General features: G+C 32.0%; 1 protein-coding gene across 5 annotated transcripts in view; it reads left to right on the top strand.

The window, feature by feature from the left end:
* The first annotated feature begins 10231 nt into the window (after positions 1 to 10231).
* The window catches only part of LOC132731610 (TRAF3-interacting protein 1-like), a 29101-nt gene continuing 20413 nt past the window's right edge, over positions 10232 to 18919 (top strand). For all 5 annotated transcript variants that reach the window (XM_060717819.1, XM_060717822.1, XM_060717820.1 and 2 more), the window contains exons 1-7: positions 10232 to 10516; positions 12774 to 12842; positions 13350 to 13398; positions 14093 to 14205; positions 14417 to 14536; positions 15488 to 15703; positions 17330 to 18565. In XM_060717819.1, coding sequence (XP_060573802.1) covers positions 10394 to 10516; positions 12774 to 12842; positions 13350 to 13398; positions 14093 to 14205; positions 14417 to 14536; positions 15488 to 15703; positions 17330 to 18565 — 1926 coding nt within the window. In that variant the 5' untranslated portion in view covers positions 10232 to 10393. The remainder of the gene's footprint in view (positions 10517 to 12773; positions 12843 to 13349; positions 13399 to 14092; positions 14206 to 14416; positions 14537 to 15487; positions 15704 to 17329; positions 18566 to 18919) is intronic.

The following is an 18919-nucleotide window of genomic DNA, read 5'->3' as shown; positions in this document are numbered from 1 at the left end:
AATCAATATGCCATGGATTGAGGGTATAGGCGATGAAGTGACAATAGGAGTTTCTGTTCTGTTTGGACTTTGTATATTGTTTGTTGCCTGGCTGTCAACAGGTAAATTGTGTCCAGTTTCATTTGTTATTATAGATATTAGTGACAATAATTATGGGTCTGAATTGATATATCTTGGAAGTGAAATAACTGACATTTACATGAAATAAAAGGTCAGAAAAAATTATTTGGAAAGAATTGACCATTTGAGCCGCGTCATGACAAAACCAACATAATGGGTTTGCGACCAGCACGGATCCAGACCAGCCTTTGCATCCGCGCAGTCTGATCAGGATCAATGCTGTTCGCTATCAGTTTCTTTACTTGTTATAGGGTCTGTAAGCGAACAGCATGGATCCTGATCTGGTCGCAAACCCATTATGTTGGTTTTGTCATGACACGGCTCATTTTACTCTTCAGGTGTTATATATTACCATCTCTGAATTTTTTTTTACTTAAATCACATTTGGGCATGGCAAAATGGTCAAAATGGTCAAATTTGTTAATAACATGTATAACCATGCCTGCTGTTGTAATTGGGCAAAGGACCAAGTCTTTGAATTTCTACATGTCTTTATTAGCATTACAGACTACACGCTTTCTATCTAAATTCTGAAATTTAACACACAGTAACCATGGTAACACTTGACACAAACTCTGTATAGTTATGTTAACAGTCTGGACATTACATGTCATTTTATACATGTTATACTGTACTTTTATTTGTATTTTAAGTTGAAGAAAACAATACTGAAATATGAATTTGTTAATATTATTAGTTTAATAGGTCTATGATAAACTTGACAATCAGATTCGAGAGTGTTCCAGTAAGGTTATACATGTAGCTTCCATCACAAAATGTGTTAACAGATGAAAATCAAAGATAGATGATTTACTTTAAGAAAATAATAAGTTCATTTATGTTTGGAATAGTGCCCATTAGGGGTATACTACCTTAAAATAAAAAAAAGTATAAACTATAAAGAAATCCAATCTTAGACATTTTCATAAATATTATCAGACAGTGTCTAGTTTGTTTTACTTTTACAGGGTATAAGAGAAATTCCTTTTATCAGTTGTGGATAATTGACAGCTGGACTAGACGAGCAACTGTCAGGAATGGTGAGGCTAATAATGCAACTGAAATGCTGCTCGTTAATATACAATGAAAATGAACAGATAATACAGAAGAAAGCGAAGCAACTCCATCAACAAAGTGAGTGGAATAACTCTAACCGGATACTGTCAGTGATGATCCTGAAACGGAAAATATGAGGAAATAAGCACAACGTTAGAACCAGTTAGTCTGATATTAGTTTAGATCAGAAACACAAACCACAGACAAGTTGCATGTTACTGAAGAGTACTGAACAAATATGATGCTCTGAATAAAGATCATAGGTGATGAAATTGAACCCAAAGTAATGCCCGTCTCAACTGATAATACGTGAAAGAAGAGTTAATTCTTTTCTAGTCCGAAAGCATCAGGAAAAGTGCCTAGACAATCAACCCCTCCCAATCCATCTAATCACCAGTGTCTGAAAGTGATAAAAAGATAAACAGTTGATCTAAATTTCCCCGGTTTAAAATCACCAAAATTTCTCTTTAACTTGCCTAAAATTTATTGACAGGCCCCTTCAAAATTATTTTGTAATTCTTGTTTTTTAAAAATGTATTCTAATGAACAGGCTGGTTCCAGTGTTATTTAAAGAGAGATGATTTTTTTTAACGGGAAACAGAAAGAGAAACAGTTTGGGACTGGAAAAACCAGGTAAAAATTCGTGTGGGAAAAATTCTTTTGATAAAAATCAAACCGCTACCCAAACTTGGGAAAATTTTCAGAAGGTGGGTAAAAGATGGGGCTTGAAGCCATAATTTTTGATTTTTACCTGGCAGTCAACCCTTGATCCCATGTTGCCCCAGATAACCCAATTTATAGTTGTATTTATGGAAAAGGTAATTTTTAAAATTTTAAACATTTCCCCTTACTGCACCGTGCCCATTTATAAATTTTGTTTGGGGGTTTAATTTTCTTATTTGTTTTGTCTTTAAATTCCTAAAAATTTAAAAACAGTTAAATAAAGCGTAAAACCCTTAACGGGGATTGAAAATATAGTGTTAAATTGTGGTGCAGTTTTGTCTTAAACCCATGTCAATGTATATGTAGATTGTTTTAATAAAAAAGTCTTTGTTATATGTGAAAAATGCAAGGGTTTTTTTTCCGAAAAAAGTAAAGTTTTTGCTCGACTATTGTGAATAATGAGAAATGCAGCCCCTTTTGTCTGCGTCGGCGCCCGGGGTTAATTTTTTGTATGAAAGCTGGTTTTCCATAATACTGGGGGAAGGGATTAAAACTTAAATTTTTCTTATTATCAAGATGATTGGGACAATCCTAACTTGATTTGTTTTTTTAATAAAAAGGGCCCCTTTTTTCGAAAAATTTTCTTGGGTTTAAGTTTTTTTTGTAAGGGGTTTCCCCCAAAATATAAAGGGAATGTTAAAAATTCAACATTGTTTTCTTTTTATTATCAAATGATCAGCTAACCCCAAACTCTGTTTTGTTTTTTAATAATTATCCCCCTTTTTCATTAAAAATTCTGGTTTAAAGTTTTGCGTGTAAGCGGGGTATCTCCAAAAAGTACTAAAGGGGGAAGGGATTAAAACTTCACAATTGTTCTCTGTATTTTTTAAGGTTGGGCAAAATCCCTAACTCTGTTTTGTTTTTTACAAAAAAACCCCTTTTTCGATTAAAAATTCTTGGGTTTAAATTTTTTGTTGAAAGCGGGTATCTAAAACTATGAAGGTGGTTTTAAATTTCCCACACATTTTTCTTTTTACTAAGTGTTTGGGCCACAAGTCCATAATTTTTTTTTTTTACATAATTATCCCCCTTGACGACTTAAAAATTTTTGGGTTTATTTTTTGCGTGAGCGGGTATTCCATAATATAAGGGGAATGGATTGAAACTTCAATTTGCTCTTTTTCTAGATGTTGGACAAATCCCATAACTCTGTTTTGTTTTTTTGCAAATTATCCCCCTTTTTTATCAAATAAGTTTTGGTGAAAGTGTATCCCATAACTATGAAGGGAAGGGATTAAAATCACACATTGGTTCTGTGTTTTTAAAAGATGAGGGGCCAACCCCATAATCTGATTTATTTTTTGAAAATTTTTCCCCTTTTCGAAAAATATTGAGCTTTATACAGTTTTGTTCAAAGTTTATCTTTTACTTTAAACAAAAATTTGTTAAGTTGGAAAAAAGGGTAAATAATCATCTCCCCGTCAAAATGACGATGACTGTATCGTCTTCCAATCGTTTGTCTTTTAAACAAATAAAAAATATTGCATAGATCTGGTGTTTACTCAGTGAAATACATTTCAATCTTACATGCAAAACAAACTATTATCCTCTGTTTAATTACTAAGTATATCAGAATTGTAAACAAAGTGCAAAAGCCTTAAACCATGTTTTTTCATTATCACAATGCTAAGATAAAGAAATATTAGGTATATATAATTTGTTTTACCTGGTGAAAGTACAACAATTGAGAATTTTTTTTAAACCAAATATTACAAAACAATAAAACTAAGATTTACAAATTATTAACTTGTTAATGTAATTTGATTATTATATCTTACAGGAGACATTTTTCGACGGAAAAGTTGAATCAAAAATTGTAGTTTATCTTCAATGGGCAAAACCCGGGAAGACTCTTCGACTTTCAAATTTCAAATCTTGATAAAAGTGTTGTCCACTGTCTTTAACGCAAACCCAAACCTGAACAGAAAAATCCAACCCTGGAATACGAGGGTTTTGTATCGGATGTTTATGTTCCCGTTTTTCGGCCCTTTATTGGGAAATTTTTTGGTATTGAGATTTGTATCCCGTTTTCAAATTACGTAAATTAATTTTGGTGGAATCAGTTTCTTATTTTTCTGCGTTTATGTTTCCTAGAGGTCCCAGAAACCCTGAATAAGAAACGCCGTTTTTTCAAAAGTGTTAGATAAATTTGATATTTTTAGGGGGTAAATTATGTTGAATAAGAAAAGACTTTACGTAATTTTGCCTTTATTTTTGGGGTAAAAGGAATTAAAATTTCGCTTGTTTTGTGGCGTGCATGCATTTCCTTTTTGTACATGTATTGAAAATGCTTGGGTATTTTCCCCGGAAATTTAAATTTTTTGATACGCTGTATTTCCTAAGACAATCTATTTCCCCTTTCAAAAATTGGTTCTTAAAAAATTATAAAAAAAAAGTAGGGTGATTAAAAAAATGTTTTATTGGGTTTTTTATTCGGAAAATTTTATTTCAAATAAAGGTAATTTCTGTCCCCCTTCAGGCCTTACCTAACTTTTTCTATATTCAGGCCCTAATGGGGTTTCCAAAGTTGTGTGTTTACGCTATTTGTGTGTAAAATTAAATTTTTTATGAGTAAAATAAAAAATAAAAAAAAAATTTATAAGTTTTTCCCAATTTTTTTTACAGAATATTGCATGCAGTGATAAAAAAAGTGGAAAGTGGGGGATTTTTTGCCTTTGGAAATTCAGTTGTCATTATAATTTTTTGTATTTAAAAAATTAAATGAGACTATTTTTAATGAAAAAAAGTAGAACCCCGAAAAAATTTTTTAATCTTTTAAAAAAGAAAAAAATTTTAAATGAACAAAAACATAGTTAAGGGAGACAAGGGAGTTACTATTCAATTTATAACCTTGATATTTTAAACTGCAAAAAAGTGATATTCTTTTTAAAAATGGGATAAAATACCATCGTCGTATGCTGACAATTGATTTTTTAGCATCTTCTGCAAAAAACTGTGAGAAAATACACTCAAATAAGTTTTTCCGAGAGCCCTGTATAAGTATAGTAAGTTTAATATTTTTAAGCATTACATGCATTGTTGATATTTATACATTTCTGATGTAGTTGTTTGATTTATTTTTACTTTGTTTGCTCACCTACAGGTGTGCAGCTACATGTATATAAGTGCATGTGTTATTAGTCTTAAAGCAGCTTGCATCCAGATTCAAGCTTATTTTCATGAGAATTTTGAAAATGTATTTAGAATTAAAATATTGTGAACAAAGAAATTGACACATTGTAAGCATCACTTACAATCTTCGTAAATAACCAAAAAGAGGTCAAATTATGCAAAAATAACCCTTTCTGTGATAGTCACACAGTAGAAATATGGTGATAAATGCTGCAAAATAACTCATTACCTGCACACACCATGTAAATAATTCCTTGAATCCTTTTACTTTTGTTAAAAACTAAGTACATTTTTCTAAATTTTTATTTTCTTGTAATATTTTTGCTCATCTTCTGGAGGCATGCAGCTTTGATATTCATGAAGAAAAGCTTCCTTTTAGAATTTACCTTCACTAACACTTACGCAAAATCAATTAGGTAATCAATTAAAAGGTTTTATTACTACTATATTAAAAGGATCTTTCTATCTCAAATTAATTGAACTGTTGAAGGAGGATGTTATATGATTTACAAATGTATCTACATGTTTATATATATATATGTATGTAAGAATGAAAAATAAGTAAATGGGCAAAGTTAAGAATCTTCCAAAACAAATTTTAGTTTCTTGCAGAAATTATAAAATAATTTCAATGATTCTGTGATAAATATGATAAATAAATATTTTAAAGTTATCTCCCTTTAACATCTTCCTATAGAATTCCAAGGAAGATCAGTATGGATTTAAAGATAAATTTTTAACACTGTCAGAGCTATTGAAAACATTCTATTTATGTTTCAATAGGTAGAAACATCGAAAAATATTCCCATAGATATAAGGAGGTTCTATTTTCTGTTCATAAAGGGAAGTAATTCTTGAAAAATATTAATATTTTATACATTTGTAATTGTACAATTTTTCTTGCACTTGATCTTTTTAATTTACTGTTCATTATACTCATTAGATTGTTATTTGTTCTAACTTGTGAACATTTTTATAGTCATTAAGAATGATAATGATCCATATTTTATTCATAGACATAACTCTGTGTCTTTGCAATTCAATGTTGTTTTTTTTCTGTTGTTTTTTTTACCCATTAAAAAGATTATTAATGTTCTATGTATATGTGTTAAAACTAAAAAACTTTTACATTTAAAGTGAAATCACTTGGTGTCATTGTTTCATTGCATGGTTAACATTTCTTTTTTATGGTGTAAAGTTTTATTACCACTTATGTTACCGGTATAATCCGCAAAATGATTTTATTATTATAATAATCACACTTTAATGATAAGAATCACATTGAAATGTTAAGAATGATGTTTATTTAATAATTCTTGAATAATAAGAATCAGAAATCACACTTAAGTACTTAATTTGAAAGACTGCTATATGCAAATACATGTATCCATGAAAGTGAGCAGCACTTGTGTAAAGTCATTCACAGCTAATAAAATTCAGATATACAAGTAAGAGAATTACGTGCAGCAGTTATTAAAACTTTTGCTTTGAAATAGAAAAATGTCAGAGATGTTCTTCAAAATCATTGGAATATTGGTTGGTTAATGATTATCTTTATAACTTTCAAGAGAGTGCCGGGTACCGGTACCAAGTGACATTATTTGGAACTGTTCTGATGGTTCTAGAAAGGACATTTTGACCCTCTATAAATTAAAAATACATGCCTACATGCTTTGAAACTGTTGCTTTGTTTTATTGTTTTCTTTTCTCATTATTTAATCACAATCAATGTTAAAAGTATTGCAAAAGAATTATTAATACTTGTTGATATTTGTTGTTGTTTAAGCTTTGATTAAGAATATAATTATGTTGCACATTGTATAAAATTAAATTACTTGTGGTTATAGATATATAATATTTGTATATAATTATAAAGTATAATTGTGGAACTATGTCAGAGGGTGGCACAATTGTTAAGTTTGCTCTCTAAATATGGAGGAAATAAAAGTATAAGGGTGACACTGTGTCAGATAGAGTGTGGAACCTTCTGCACTAATATTTCCTCAAAAAATGTTTTTGAAGAAAAAGAAGTAGAAGAAAAAAATGTTTCAATCTTTACAAGCCTTAGGAAATAACACCATTACAAAATCACATGCAGATTTTAAATTTTTCCTAGTGAAAGGAACCTACTGGTACCCCTTCAGCCAAAAGTCTAAAACCAGGAAACACATAAACACATTTTTGTACAAATATTTTAGGCTTCATGTATCTGTAAGATGTTTTCCAGAATAATTTGAATAATCAAATTATCCATTGAAAATACTACAAATTATTGAGTTAAATTTAGAAACTCATTTAAAGGGAATTGGTCTCTAATAGAATATCTGTAATGTCTTAAATAATTATGTTAATAGTATTTAATATCATATGTGAAACCAACCTGCAGAAGAATTATAAATGGAAGTGTTGGGTACTGATCCAATTTGACATATAATTTATATAGCAGGTAATAAAGTGTCCTAGAATAAAATTTAATTATTCATCATTTATAATGTTCATAATAACTAAATCACTTTAGAATTCTATTATTCAGGAATATTTCATAAGAATATCCAAATGATATATTTGAATTGTTTTTATCAATATTTGAAATACTTCTGAAAAATATGTCCATTGTAGACCAATCCACTTTAATGAATAATTATATACATGTATACTGTAAGTTACTTGTACATTGTATAAAACTATTATTGAAATGTTTTAGATATTTATTTTTCATGCATCTTAATTGATTATAGTAAGCTTAATTTCATTTTGTATCACTGTTTATTAAAGCTTGTAATCTGTTATGAACTTCCATTACCATTAAATTAATATGAAGCCAGACTGTTTTTGTACTTGTTTGTTTTACCTGTATACAACATTATTATTACTTTATAGTCAGTTGCAAAAATGTTACTCTTTTCACTTCCCCAGATAAGCCCAAGTGTTGCCTTGCTGCAGTAACATTGTTACACATTGCCCTGAGAAACTCTAGTTTAAAATGGACTTGCTGTTTAAATGTAAACTATGCAGTGGTCCCCCTTTGCTTTGCTACATAGAGCAAAGCCAATCAAATCACATTACCTCCCTTGAGAGGCAAGTTGCCTCCCATAATTGCCCTTGTGCAAGTTTTGAATGGTTACTGGAGATTTTAAGTAGGCTAGAATAAAGTTTACCAGCCAGTTAAATTCCATTGTCAATTTGATTCAGATTTCTGACTCACAAGTAAGATATCTCTGTACGGAGCTAATAAAAAACAAATTTTAGATCTATACCAATAGGCCTACCGCTGATGCATTAATTAAATAATAGTGGTCTAAATTAAGAGATACAACATTTCCATAATTGGAAAACTTCGAAAAGTTGTAATTTAATTGAAACCATGTATGGTGATATAGTGTTATTTCAATACTGAATCAATCTACTTTTCCCGAACATTAATAAATAACTGTAAACTGAAATTACAGATTTTTTGCTACACTTATTTTAAAAAGACATTGCCTCTGTCTACAGTAGTTTAATTAGATGGACCATGGTTGTAATTAATTAAAGATTTTACAAGTGCTCAATGAAAACTACATTTTAGGCCAAAGTGCGAGGCCCTCAACTTTCTAAAGCTACATTCAAAAATTGGACTTTTTTTTTCTTTGTGATGTAAAATTCTTAAATATATGAATTGTTAAAATTTTGTTAGCCACAAACCTGTGCAAAACGGAGGGGTAGGCCTACAAATTATTGAATATTCACAAAAAAATGTGCTGTGTAGATTTTGAAATCTGATTTAGGGTCTATTAGTGAAATGGACTTAAAAAATTAATTTCACCTTCAGATTTATGTTTTAGGTTATCAAACATATATTTTTTGAACATTCAATACCCCTGTGATATAATATTGCTGAATTTCTCTCAATTTAATGTTCAATTCCCCTGTGGTATAATATAGCTGAATTTATCTCAGTTTATCCTCAGACTCACAATCCCTTCAGGAGGATCTTGATAAGATGCAAATCTGGGAAAGGGAGTGGGACATGGAATTCAACCCCTCAAAATGTCAAGTCCTTCACATCACTAAAAACAAAAAAGTCACCAACAACAATTACTTCCTTCATGGCCAAGCTTTAACATCAGTTCCTAGCTCAAAATACCTTGGCCTTGACTTGTCCACAGACCTAAACTATAACACACATATCTCAAGAATTACATCAAATGCAAACAAAACCCTAGGATTCATAAAACGAAATATCAATACAAAAAATGAAAAAGTAAAACAACTAGCTTATAAATCCCTAGTAAGACCCCAGTTAGAATACGCATCAACTGTTTGGAGCCCCTACACACAATCAAACATCCAAAAAATAGAGATGGTCCAAAGACGAGCGATACGCTGGGTAAAACAGGATTACTCCCCTTTGTCATCAGTTACAGCCATGCAGAAAGATCTTGGCTGGCGTTCTCTCGAGCATCGCAGACTAGACTTTAGACTTATTATGTTTTTTAAAATCTACCATAATCTAGTAGCCATTAGCCTTCCCACCTACATTAAAACTCCATCTAGGCTTACTAGACATATGCATCCCCTCTCTCTTAGGAAAATACAGGTTACATCAGACTACCATAAGTTCTCCTTCTTCCCCCACTGTATCACACTTTGGAACCAGCTCCCAGGGAACATTGTCACCCTGCCTGATCTAGATCAATACAAACAGGCAGTGGTTAAGATACAGTATTAGTTGACTTGTTGTGTTTTTACTTTTAAATCTTTCTTTCACCCTTACTAATAAAAATATTTTAACAATGACTAGAAGTTTTCAATGTCTCTCACTGTCCTGATCATGTTCATTTTCAGGTTTTTACTTTCTCTCACACCTTTTACTAACACACCCGACGCGCACAATTTCCTGCCTATAACACTCGCGAGAGGGGTTGGCAGTACTCAGAGATAGATAGATAGATAAATATGGAAAGTCATCCATCCAATAAAAGGGATTGGAAAATTTACGAGTTCTTTTTCAAAATGCAGATAAAACAATGCAATATATTTCAATGCTGTTATGATAAAATAAAATATGTTGATTAATTTATGTGTCAAATGTCTTTCAATATGATCAAACAACTTCCAACATTACAAAATACGAATACGAAATTAGCAGTATATCGTTGTCGTCTCGGGTTACCGTGGTAACTGTGTACATTCTACACCGGAAGTAAGAACTGCGTATGCTCGAGGAATTGAATTGTGGGATTGAATTCCGTACACATGAAAACATAGCGTTGAAGACTAAATTTAAAAAAAGTGAAATTGTATAATTATTTTGATAACAAAATGCTATTTTAAACAATTGTTTTTAGAAAGTAAATTGAAACAAACGGTAGAAACAGACATGGACCCGAAAATTGCAAAGAAAACTCAGGATACCCTGGGAAAATACATAAAGAAACCACCGTTGACAGAAAAACTTCTGGCAAAACCACCGTTTCGGTTTCTGCATGATGTTATGACTTCTGTAAGTTAGAAAACAATGGCTTTTCTTTTTAAATTTTGATTAAGATATTTGAGAATGTCCCCTAATTTAAATTAGCTGCAATGGTTTTGCATGGATATTTCCCCTGACACTTGGAATCTAATACTGATGTTACCAGTGACAGCAGTAGAGAAATGTCTGTTCAAGAGAATAAGACAACACTGAAGGGGAGCATAGCCCTAAAGTAGTCTTATAAATATGGCATTGCCTTTGAGATATGGCATTGCTTTGAGATATATTTACTTGGCAAAACAACGTCATATCATACTTTTCAAAAACCCATAGCATGTTCCGCAAGAAAATCTTACGGAACAATAAAACACTTAAATTAGTAGATCTATATGAAGACATTAATTGAATTTAATTTTGATCTTTTTATTAACAAAAGTAAAAAAGAAATACCTTTTAAAAAATTTATTAAACAGTCACATCCGAAAAATCATGATTAAATTCATTTATTTAATTAAATTCGTAATACAGCAAATAAACTAATGGCCTTCACACAGTGTGCAAAATTTGATTACCTTATTCAAATGCAAGCGTTAAAATGAGTCAAAAGTTTCAAATGAAATATTTGTGAATAAAATATTTGCCCATGCACCGTCAGTGTGTATGAATATATTTTTCCGTTCAAAAATTTGGAATCAATCTGTATAGCGCTTCACTTAACCAGTATGGCGGATAGGCAAAAATAGATTGATGTTTGTGTTTTATTTTGAATTGATAACTACATTGTTTGAGAGATTTTGTTAATGATTGGTCATTAAATTGAAAGAAAATTTGAATTAACTTGCAAATAAAGCTTGAAAGGCAAGACAATAGACATTTTTTGAATATTTATGATGCTTTTTGTTTATGAGCAATAACTATTAGACATTGGGCTTGACTGTTGTAAACTTTAACAAGTCCGTAACGTCTGATATATATATTTTTATGCCCCCACAATGTGGGAGCATATAGCGTTGCACTTGTCCGTCCGTCAGTCCGTCTGTACGTCCCGAAATCTTGTGAACGCAACTCCTCTTAAACCGGTTGGCAGATTTTGCTTAAACTTACAGGGATGAACAACCTTAATGTGTAGATGGTAGTAAAGGAAGGAATTTTCGTTGCGACCAAATTTAACAGAATTATGGCCCTTTGTTGATTTTTTCACTAGATACTATGTAGAAATTTTGTAAACGCCACTCCTCTTAAACCGGATGGCAGATTTTGCTTAAACTTACAGGGATGAACAACCTTAATGTGTAGATGGTAGTAAAGGAAGGAATTTTTGCTGCGACCAAATTTGACAGAATTATGGCCCTTTGTTGATTTTTTCACTATATACTATGTAGAAATTTTGTGAACGCAACTCCTCTTAAACCGGATGGCAGATTTTGCTTAAACTTACAGGGATGTACAACCTTTAGGTGTAGATGGTAGTAAAGGAAGGAATTTTTGCTGCAACCAAATTTTACAGAATTATGGCCCTTTGTTGATTTTTTCACTATATACTGTTTAGAAATTTTGTGAACGCAACTCCTCTTAAACCGGATGGCAGATTTTGCTTAAACTTCCAGGGATGAACAACCTTAATGTGTAGATGGTAGTAAAGAAAGGAATTTTTGCTGCAACCAAATTTAACAGAATTATGGCCCTTTTTTTATTTTTTCATTATATACTATGTAGAAATTTTGTGAACGCAACTCCTCTTAAACCGGATGGCAGATTTTGCTTAAACTTCCAGGGATTAACAACCTTAATGTGTAGATGGTAGTAAAGGAAGGAATTTTTGCTGCAACCAAATATAACAGAATTATGGCCCTTTGTTGATTTTTAGTTTTCAACTTGTGGCACATGTAGTCCAAAAAATATTTGACCTAGAGTCATAAGATTGACAGAACAGTGTCGTGTGGGGGCATCCGTGTCCTATGGACACATTTCTAGTTAGACTAAGCCCTAAAGTAGAGATGAATTTAAGCCGTATTTAACTGATTCTTCTTAAAACACTAGTTACGATACAAATCATTGTAACTGAAAAGATTTCCGTTAGATCTCAAGCATTTCATTTGAATATAAGGATATGTTACAATTGCTATCAAAGAGTAATTAATTGAATGAAACTTGTACAAATGCATGTAGTTTATTAAAAGGTGCCGTCAATGAGACTATCACCAAATATGGTAGCAAAGCTTATATAAGCTTTAACTTCATTAAAGTCAGTTTTAAAAAAAATCATGCCAAGATCTTCTGTTTACAGGTGATTAAAACAACTGGAGTCATGAAGGGTCTTTATACAGATTCTGAACTGAACTCAGAAAATGTCAAGGTAAGTTCATCTTTAGGCATTGTATTCTTTTCATTTTGTTTCAATCTATTTTATTTTATCATTTATGTCATGAGAAAATTTACTAATTCTTAGCTTAATAAATGAGGTCAATCTATTTTTAAATGGCTATGAATAATTGTGTAAGAATATCTTGATTTATCATTGAAACATTTAATTACTTTGTGTTTAACTTATAATACGCTTCAGTGTAAGCATATTTAAGTTTTAACCCTGAATTGTCTGTAGCACCAGGTTACAGCAACTAGTCATTCCAAAACTGACTTTTGGATTACAAAATTTAAAGCCTAGGCTCCATGTTTTTAGAAGATTTGTAAATAAGTGTAATTCAAAATGCATGAAAACAAGAATTTGAGATTTCCTTTTAGTTAATAGTTTACTCTTATTTCCATTTCATATATGTGATTATAACGATAATAATATCTTTTTCTATTAGTTGAAAGATGTTTCATGGACAATGATAAAGAAAGTTTTTTGTATTTATTTCAGGACAGAGATAGCAAAATAGCATTTCTACAGAAGTCAGTAGACTATGTCTGTAAGTACTATAAAATAATATTCCTGAAGGTTTTTATTTTGTTTCAATAAATTGGCTTTATTCCAGATTTCTTTCTTATTTTCTCTTGCCTGACACAATTTTGCAAACTTTTATTAAATTTAAATAAGTCAATTTTATGATATGGAATGGTTTAGAACTGTTCACTATTAAGGGGTATTTACATATTATCTGGTCCTGGTCATGCTGCACATTTTTCTCACCTGGTGACGGGTAGCAGCCATATGAGCTGAATTAGTAATTAGATGATGAAAAATAAATTTAACAAGTGAATTTGAAGATTTTCTTCCGTTATAACATTTGATACCTTTACACCATAATTTATAGTATTGGTATTATGAACATAAACAAGCAGTTACATAAACTTACATGCATACTTATAATCTACCAATGGCTTTTCTCACGTAATTGAATAGAGGCCTTAGCTTCTTGATTTAAGGAAGAGTTATTGCTAAAATTGCTAATTTAGGAAGTAAAAAGCTGGTGTAAGTTCAGAATTCAGGGGAAAAATTCATGATTTGCATTGAGAAGAGGAATTTTATAGACTTCTGTTATGTGAGGTAAAAAAAATATCCGACTATATGCATACTTGCTACATAAATACAAAATTTTGAAGGGATTTTTACTCTTCACATAGTCCAGGTCTTTTTAATAATTCCTATTTAATTTATTACAGGTGCAGCAACTTCAAAACAGCTTACTGTGAAACCTGCAAAGGTTGTGGCTGGCCATGAACCAGAAAAAACAAATGAATTTCTCCAAGCATTAGCTCAGGCGATTAGCTCTAAAGTAAGTTAAAATACAACATATCAAGATTCTAGCATTGCTTTTAAAGTAAATAAGCATCATGAATGGACGTTGTTACGCTTCTATCTTGGCTTCCAAAGTAGTTGTCATGATTTTACTACAGTCATTATTATTAACGTCCATTTATAATATATATTTATAAACTTAAAGCATAGCTTTGTAAAAATTTGATCAAGAATTTCTTTTTCTTTAGGTTGATAATGATGAAGTATTGGACAGAATGAATAACAAAGGTGGTTCTAGTAAGAAAGAAGAAAAGGAGGAGAAATCAAGAGATAGAGAAAAGAGTAGTGACAGAAGAAAAAGAGATGAGGTAATGAGAATTGCACTCTATGTCTTTTAGTGCAAAGTTTGATCATGACTTGCCTGTTCCAGAAATTGTATGCTTGTCATCCAAGCACACACTACCTAATGTAACCGTTCATATCTGAAGATAACTGTTAAATATAAGAGCATTTCTTTCAATGTTGAATTTCTTAAATTAATGGGACTTGTCCAGGTTCCACTTTTGAAACTGTCTATTACTGGTTTTTCCTGGGATATCAAGATGAAAATTTGAGTCGTGTCACGACAAAACCAACATAATGGGTTCGCGACCAGCATGGATCCAGACCAGCCTGTGCATCCGCGCAGTCTGATCAGGATCCATGCTGTTCGCTATCAGTTTCTCTACTTGTAATAGAGTAAGCGAACAGCATGGATCCTGATCAGACTGCGCGGATGCATAGGCTGGTCTAGATCCATGCTGGTGGCAAACGCATTATGTTGGTTTTGTCGTGACGCGGCTCATTTTAAGTTGGTCAGCCAGCAGAAAATGACTCAGCTTTGTTCTATACTGGAGGCAAACAATTAACCACTTTCTGTTCCAGCAAGTTAAGGGTACAGTACTTTAATAAGACAGTTGGTCAGAATTTTACACTGGACAAGTCATTTACATAAAATAGTGTTGGAAAAGTTAAGATATTTAATTTGTAGCATCATTTTGTTAGGATAAATGGATGTTGATCAGTCTGTCTGTAATAGTATTGTATTTATCATATTAAATATTGACAGTGTATCATGGACAGTTTCCACAATTTTTTCTACTTCCATTTTTAGATTAACATAAGAACACTTTCACTGAATGAATCTACCTACTTTTTGGCTTCTTATTTAAGATAGCCTGGTTACAACACAGTGTAAACCTTCTTTCAATGCCTGTTTTATGATCAGACACTTGGATGTATAAGAAACTTTTATGCTTATGTTGTAAGTATTTTTCTAGGATAAAAAAAGTCGTGACCGTGGGGAGGACAAAGAGCGAAGCAGAGATCGTGATGACAGACATAAAGAAAAAAGTAAAGACAGAGAAGACAGACATAAAGAAAAAGAGGATAGACATAAAGATGATAGACATAAAGACAGAGAGGATAGACACAGAGATAAAGATAGGGATAGAGAGAGGGAACGAGAGGGCCGGCACAAATCTGGCAGATCTCGGGTAAGTTAAAAGTTACAGTAAATAAATAAAAAGACCTGCTTCAAACTCGAGCATCTGTTTGGTTGGTTCTTAGTATGAACCTGATTGACCACCAACAGATTTATGTTTTATAAGGCTTCTCGTCTTGTAACATGATTTTTCTTTTACCTCAGACTTACAGATACTAACATATATCAGTCAGCCATTTTTACTGTAGATGAATGCTTTTCTATTTTATATTTTGTCTTATTCAGTAAACACAGTGTTATTCTGTTTTAATCTGAAATTTTACTTTAACAAAGTGCATCAGGATTATCCTTTTGTCGGGATGTTTGTGGCCTAGTGGTTAAGGTCATTGACTTCAATTCTCTTGCCTGTTTCCGCTATGGGTTTGAATCCCACCAGAGGCTTTGGATTCCTTGATTTACTACCAAAAATAACACAGAAAAATGCAAGTTTTAGTCCCTCTCTGACTAGTCTACCGCTTTATTATATTACATACGATTGGTTAATTATGACTCAGTCACCCAGTGATTCATTATGTAGTGTTGTATTTTGGGTAAACAAATCAGAATGGTTTCAAACATCAATTTAAAAAAATAAATCTAAAACATTCTCTAACAATACTTAAATAAAGGGTATAGGACCACTTTGGGTAAGGAATCAATCAAAGCAACATGTAAGATATGTTTATCAGGCGTGTCATGTCAGAAGTTGGTATGTACAACTAACTTAATGCAAAACATGAAAAGAAAGCATGATGTTTATGTGTTTAATAAGCCTATTTTAAGTTAGGAAAAAGATTGTAAGTAAGTGTACTACATGTCATGAAACTTTTATAAATTGTCTGATTGAAATCGTTTTCCAAAAAGCTTCTTTTTTCCCATAAATACTGCTAGTAATAAAAGTTAAGTAAGTTGAGAAAGAGTTATACAACTAAAGAAATGCAAAAAAATAGGTTGAGGGCCACTCACTGTAGAGCCAATAAGCTGAATTATCAACTAAAAATAAAATAATAAACATACTTGAATCAGATTGAAAATTATCGAATCTGAGTTCCTGAAATAAAATCGAACATTAGGTGAATCGTTGTAGTCCTATGATAAATGTGATAGATGAATATTGACTAAACAATTAAAAATTCATTACATTATTATTGGAATAAACACAGCTGAGAATTGTTCAATTAAATAATTTAATTGACATTTTACCTCTATGAATGGCCAAGTGGTTAATGTTTTTCACTTCAAACCACTTGCCTTTCATCACTGTAGGTTCAAGCTGTGTATGCATTGTCCAGTTCTATATGTGCGAAACTATCCAGCTAAAGAACATTAGTGGTTCTACTCAAGTGCCTGAGGTCTTCCTCGACCAGTAAAGCTGGAAAGTCGCCATAGGACCTATACTGTGTCGGTGCGACATAAAAGCAAACCAAAAAACACACACAAAAAAACAACTATGAATGCAGCAGATTTAACTTGATTTATTTAAGCATTGTTTTTACTGATTCCACATAGCCATGATCATATTTACTTCTTCTAGTTTAATGTCCAATTTTTAATTTGTACTTACTAATTATCTAGGAAAGAAAGTTTACTGATTATCTGGGAGTGAAAGTATTCTTTTATCTAACCTGGAAATTTTCAGCGTAAAAATGTGGTTCATGCCAATAAAGATGTGGCAAGTCATCACACACCAGATGATATTGACACCGATGTTCTGTTTTCTGATGATGAACTTGACCCTTTGTTTGAACCTGGAAACGCCACATACCTCCTAGACAAGGTTCCTGTGTACAGTGGAGATAGCGAAGATGAAAGTCCACCATGTTATAAACCAATCCCTAGACAAGTGTCTACATACCAAGAGATTAGAAAAAGGAAAGGAAAAGATTCAGATGAATTGGATGATGCAAACAGAAAGGTAGATAGGAATGATAGTAGACACAGAATCAAAAGACCAAATGCAGCTCGACTGAGAAGAGGGAGAGCTGATACTCCACTTAATATTGCGATTCCAGCTGAAGAGCCATGTACTCCTTATGGATCAGTGGAAAACTCTCATAGGGGAGATATTGATAAAGATTACCACTTAAATGATGATATGGATGCAGTAGTTGAAGCTCTTTTATCTAAGAAGAAAAAAACAAAGTCAGGGAATAATTTAAATGATGATGATGATGATGATCTTCATAATTCTGGTAAAATTAATGCATATCCTACAACTAGCACCCCTAAAAGTTCACCAGATAAGTCACCAAAGAAAGATAGTAAGCATGTACCTTATGTAAATAAAAATACTGAAACTGTGAAACCATTGTATAGAAATAAAGATGCAGCTTTGGAGACAGTAAATCAAAGTCCAAAAACTGTTTATATGCCAGAGAAAAGATCTTCAAAGAAAGGGATGCAGGTCAATAGGAAAAGCAGTATTACAGAACAGGATATGAAAAGGACAGTTGATGTGAAGAAACAAACATCAAAAGAAAGAAATGAAAGGAGATTGGAAAAGAATGATTCAAAAACCGGTAGACAAGACATAGGTGCTGAAAATACTTGGACTAGTAAAAAAGAGCAGAAACATAATGATGTTTATAGAGTGAACAGACGTAGATCAAGAGACCTTGGTAGCGATGACAGTCCAAGTGACCAATATGCTAGTCCAAAGAAACATAGGGACAAGGTTAAATATAGGAATGATGATTATGCCCATGAGAAAATGAAGTCTAAGCATCATGAAGAATACCTTTCTGATAAAACTGACTCTGATCAAAAACTTGATAGATCTGACACTAAAGAAGTATACTATAAGAAAAAGCGGTCTCATGGAATTGGTGACAGGAGGAAAAGAAGTAGTTTTACTTCGATTTCCGATAATAGACAGGTGTTGTTATATTATGAGGGTTCGATGTGACACTTTCAGAAGTAGTTTAATATAATAGTTAAGTTTAAACACTGTTTTAACACAGCTTTTTTTTAAAGGTTTGGGAATCAACCCTGCCCTTAATTTTCAGTGGAAAATTATAAGATATATTTGCAAAAGGGAGAGAAAAAACTTGATGTTAATTCAATTTTTGGGGAAAACTGCATGATTTTAAAGAATTATGCTTTAGGGAGGCTGCCCTTAAGGGGCCACAGTTATAGAAGAAAAAAGAAGCCCTGTTGTAAGTCAAGAAATTTAAAATTTAAAAACAAGCAATGACCCTGTCACGATGATACCCTCAGACTATGTTCAACT

Source organism: Ruditapes philippinarum, unplaced genomic scaffold (genome assembly GCF_026571515.1).
Source record: "Ruditapes philippinarum isolate M1 unplaced genomic scaffold, ASM2657151v2 ctg518_1_1_1_1, whole genome shotgun sequence".
NCBI classification, from domain to species: domain Eukaryota; kingdom Metazoa; phylum Mollusca; class Bivalvia; order Venerida; family Veneridae; genus Ruditapes; species Ruditapes philippinarum.
Note: the sequence above shows the minus strand (reverse complement) of the source record. Positions and strands in the feature narration are given on the sequence as shown.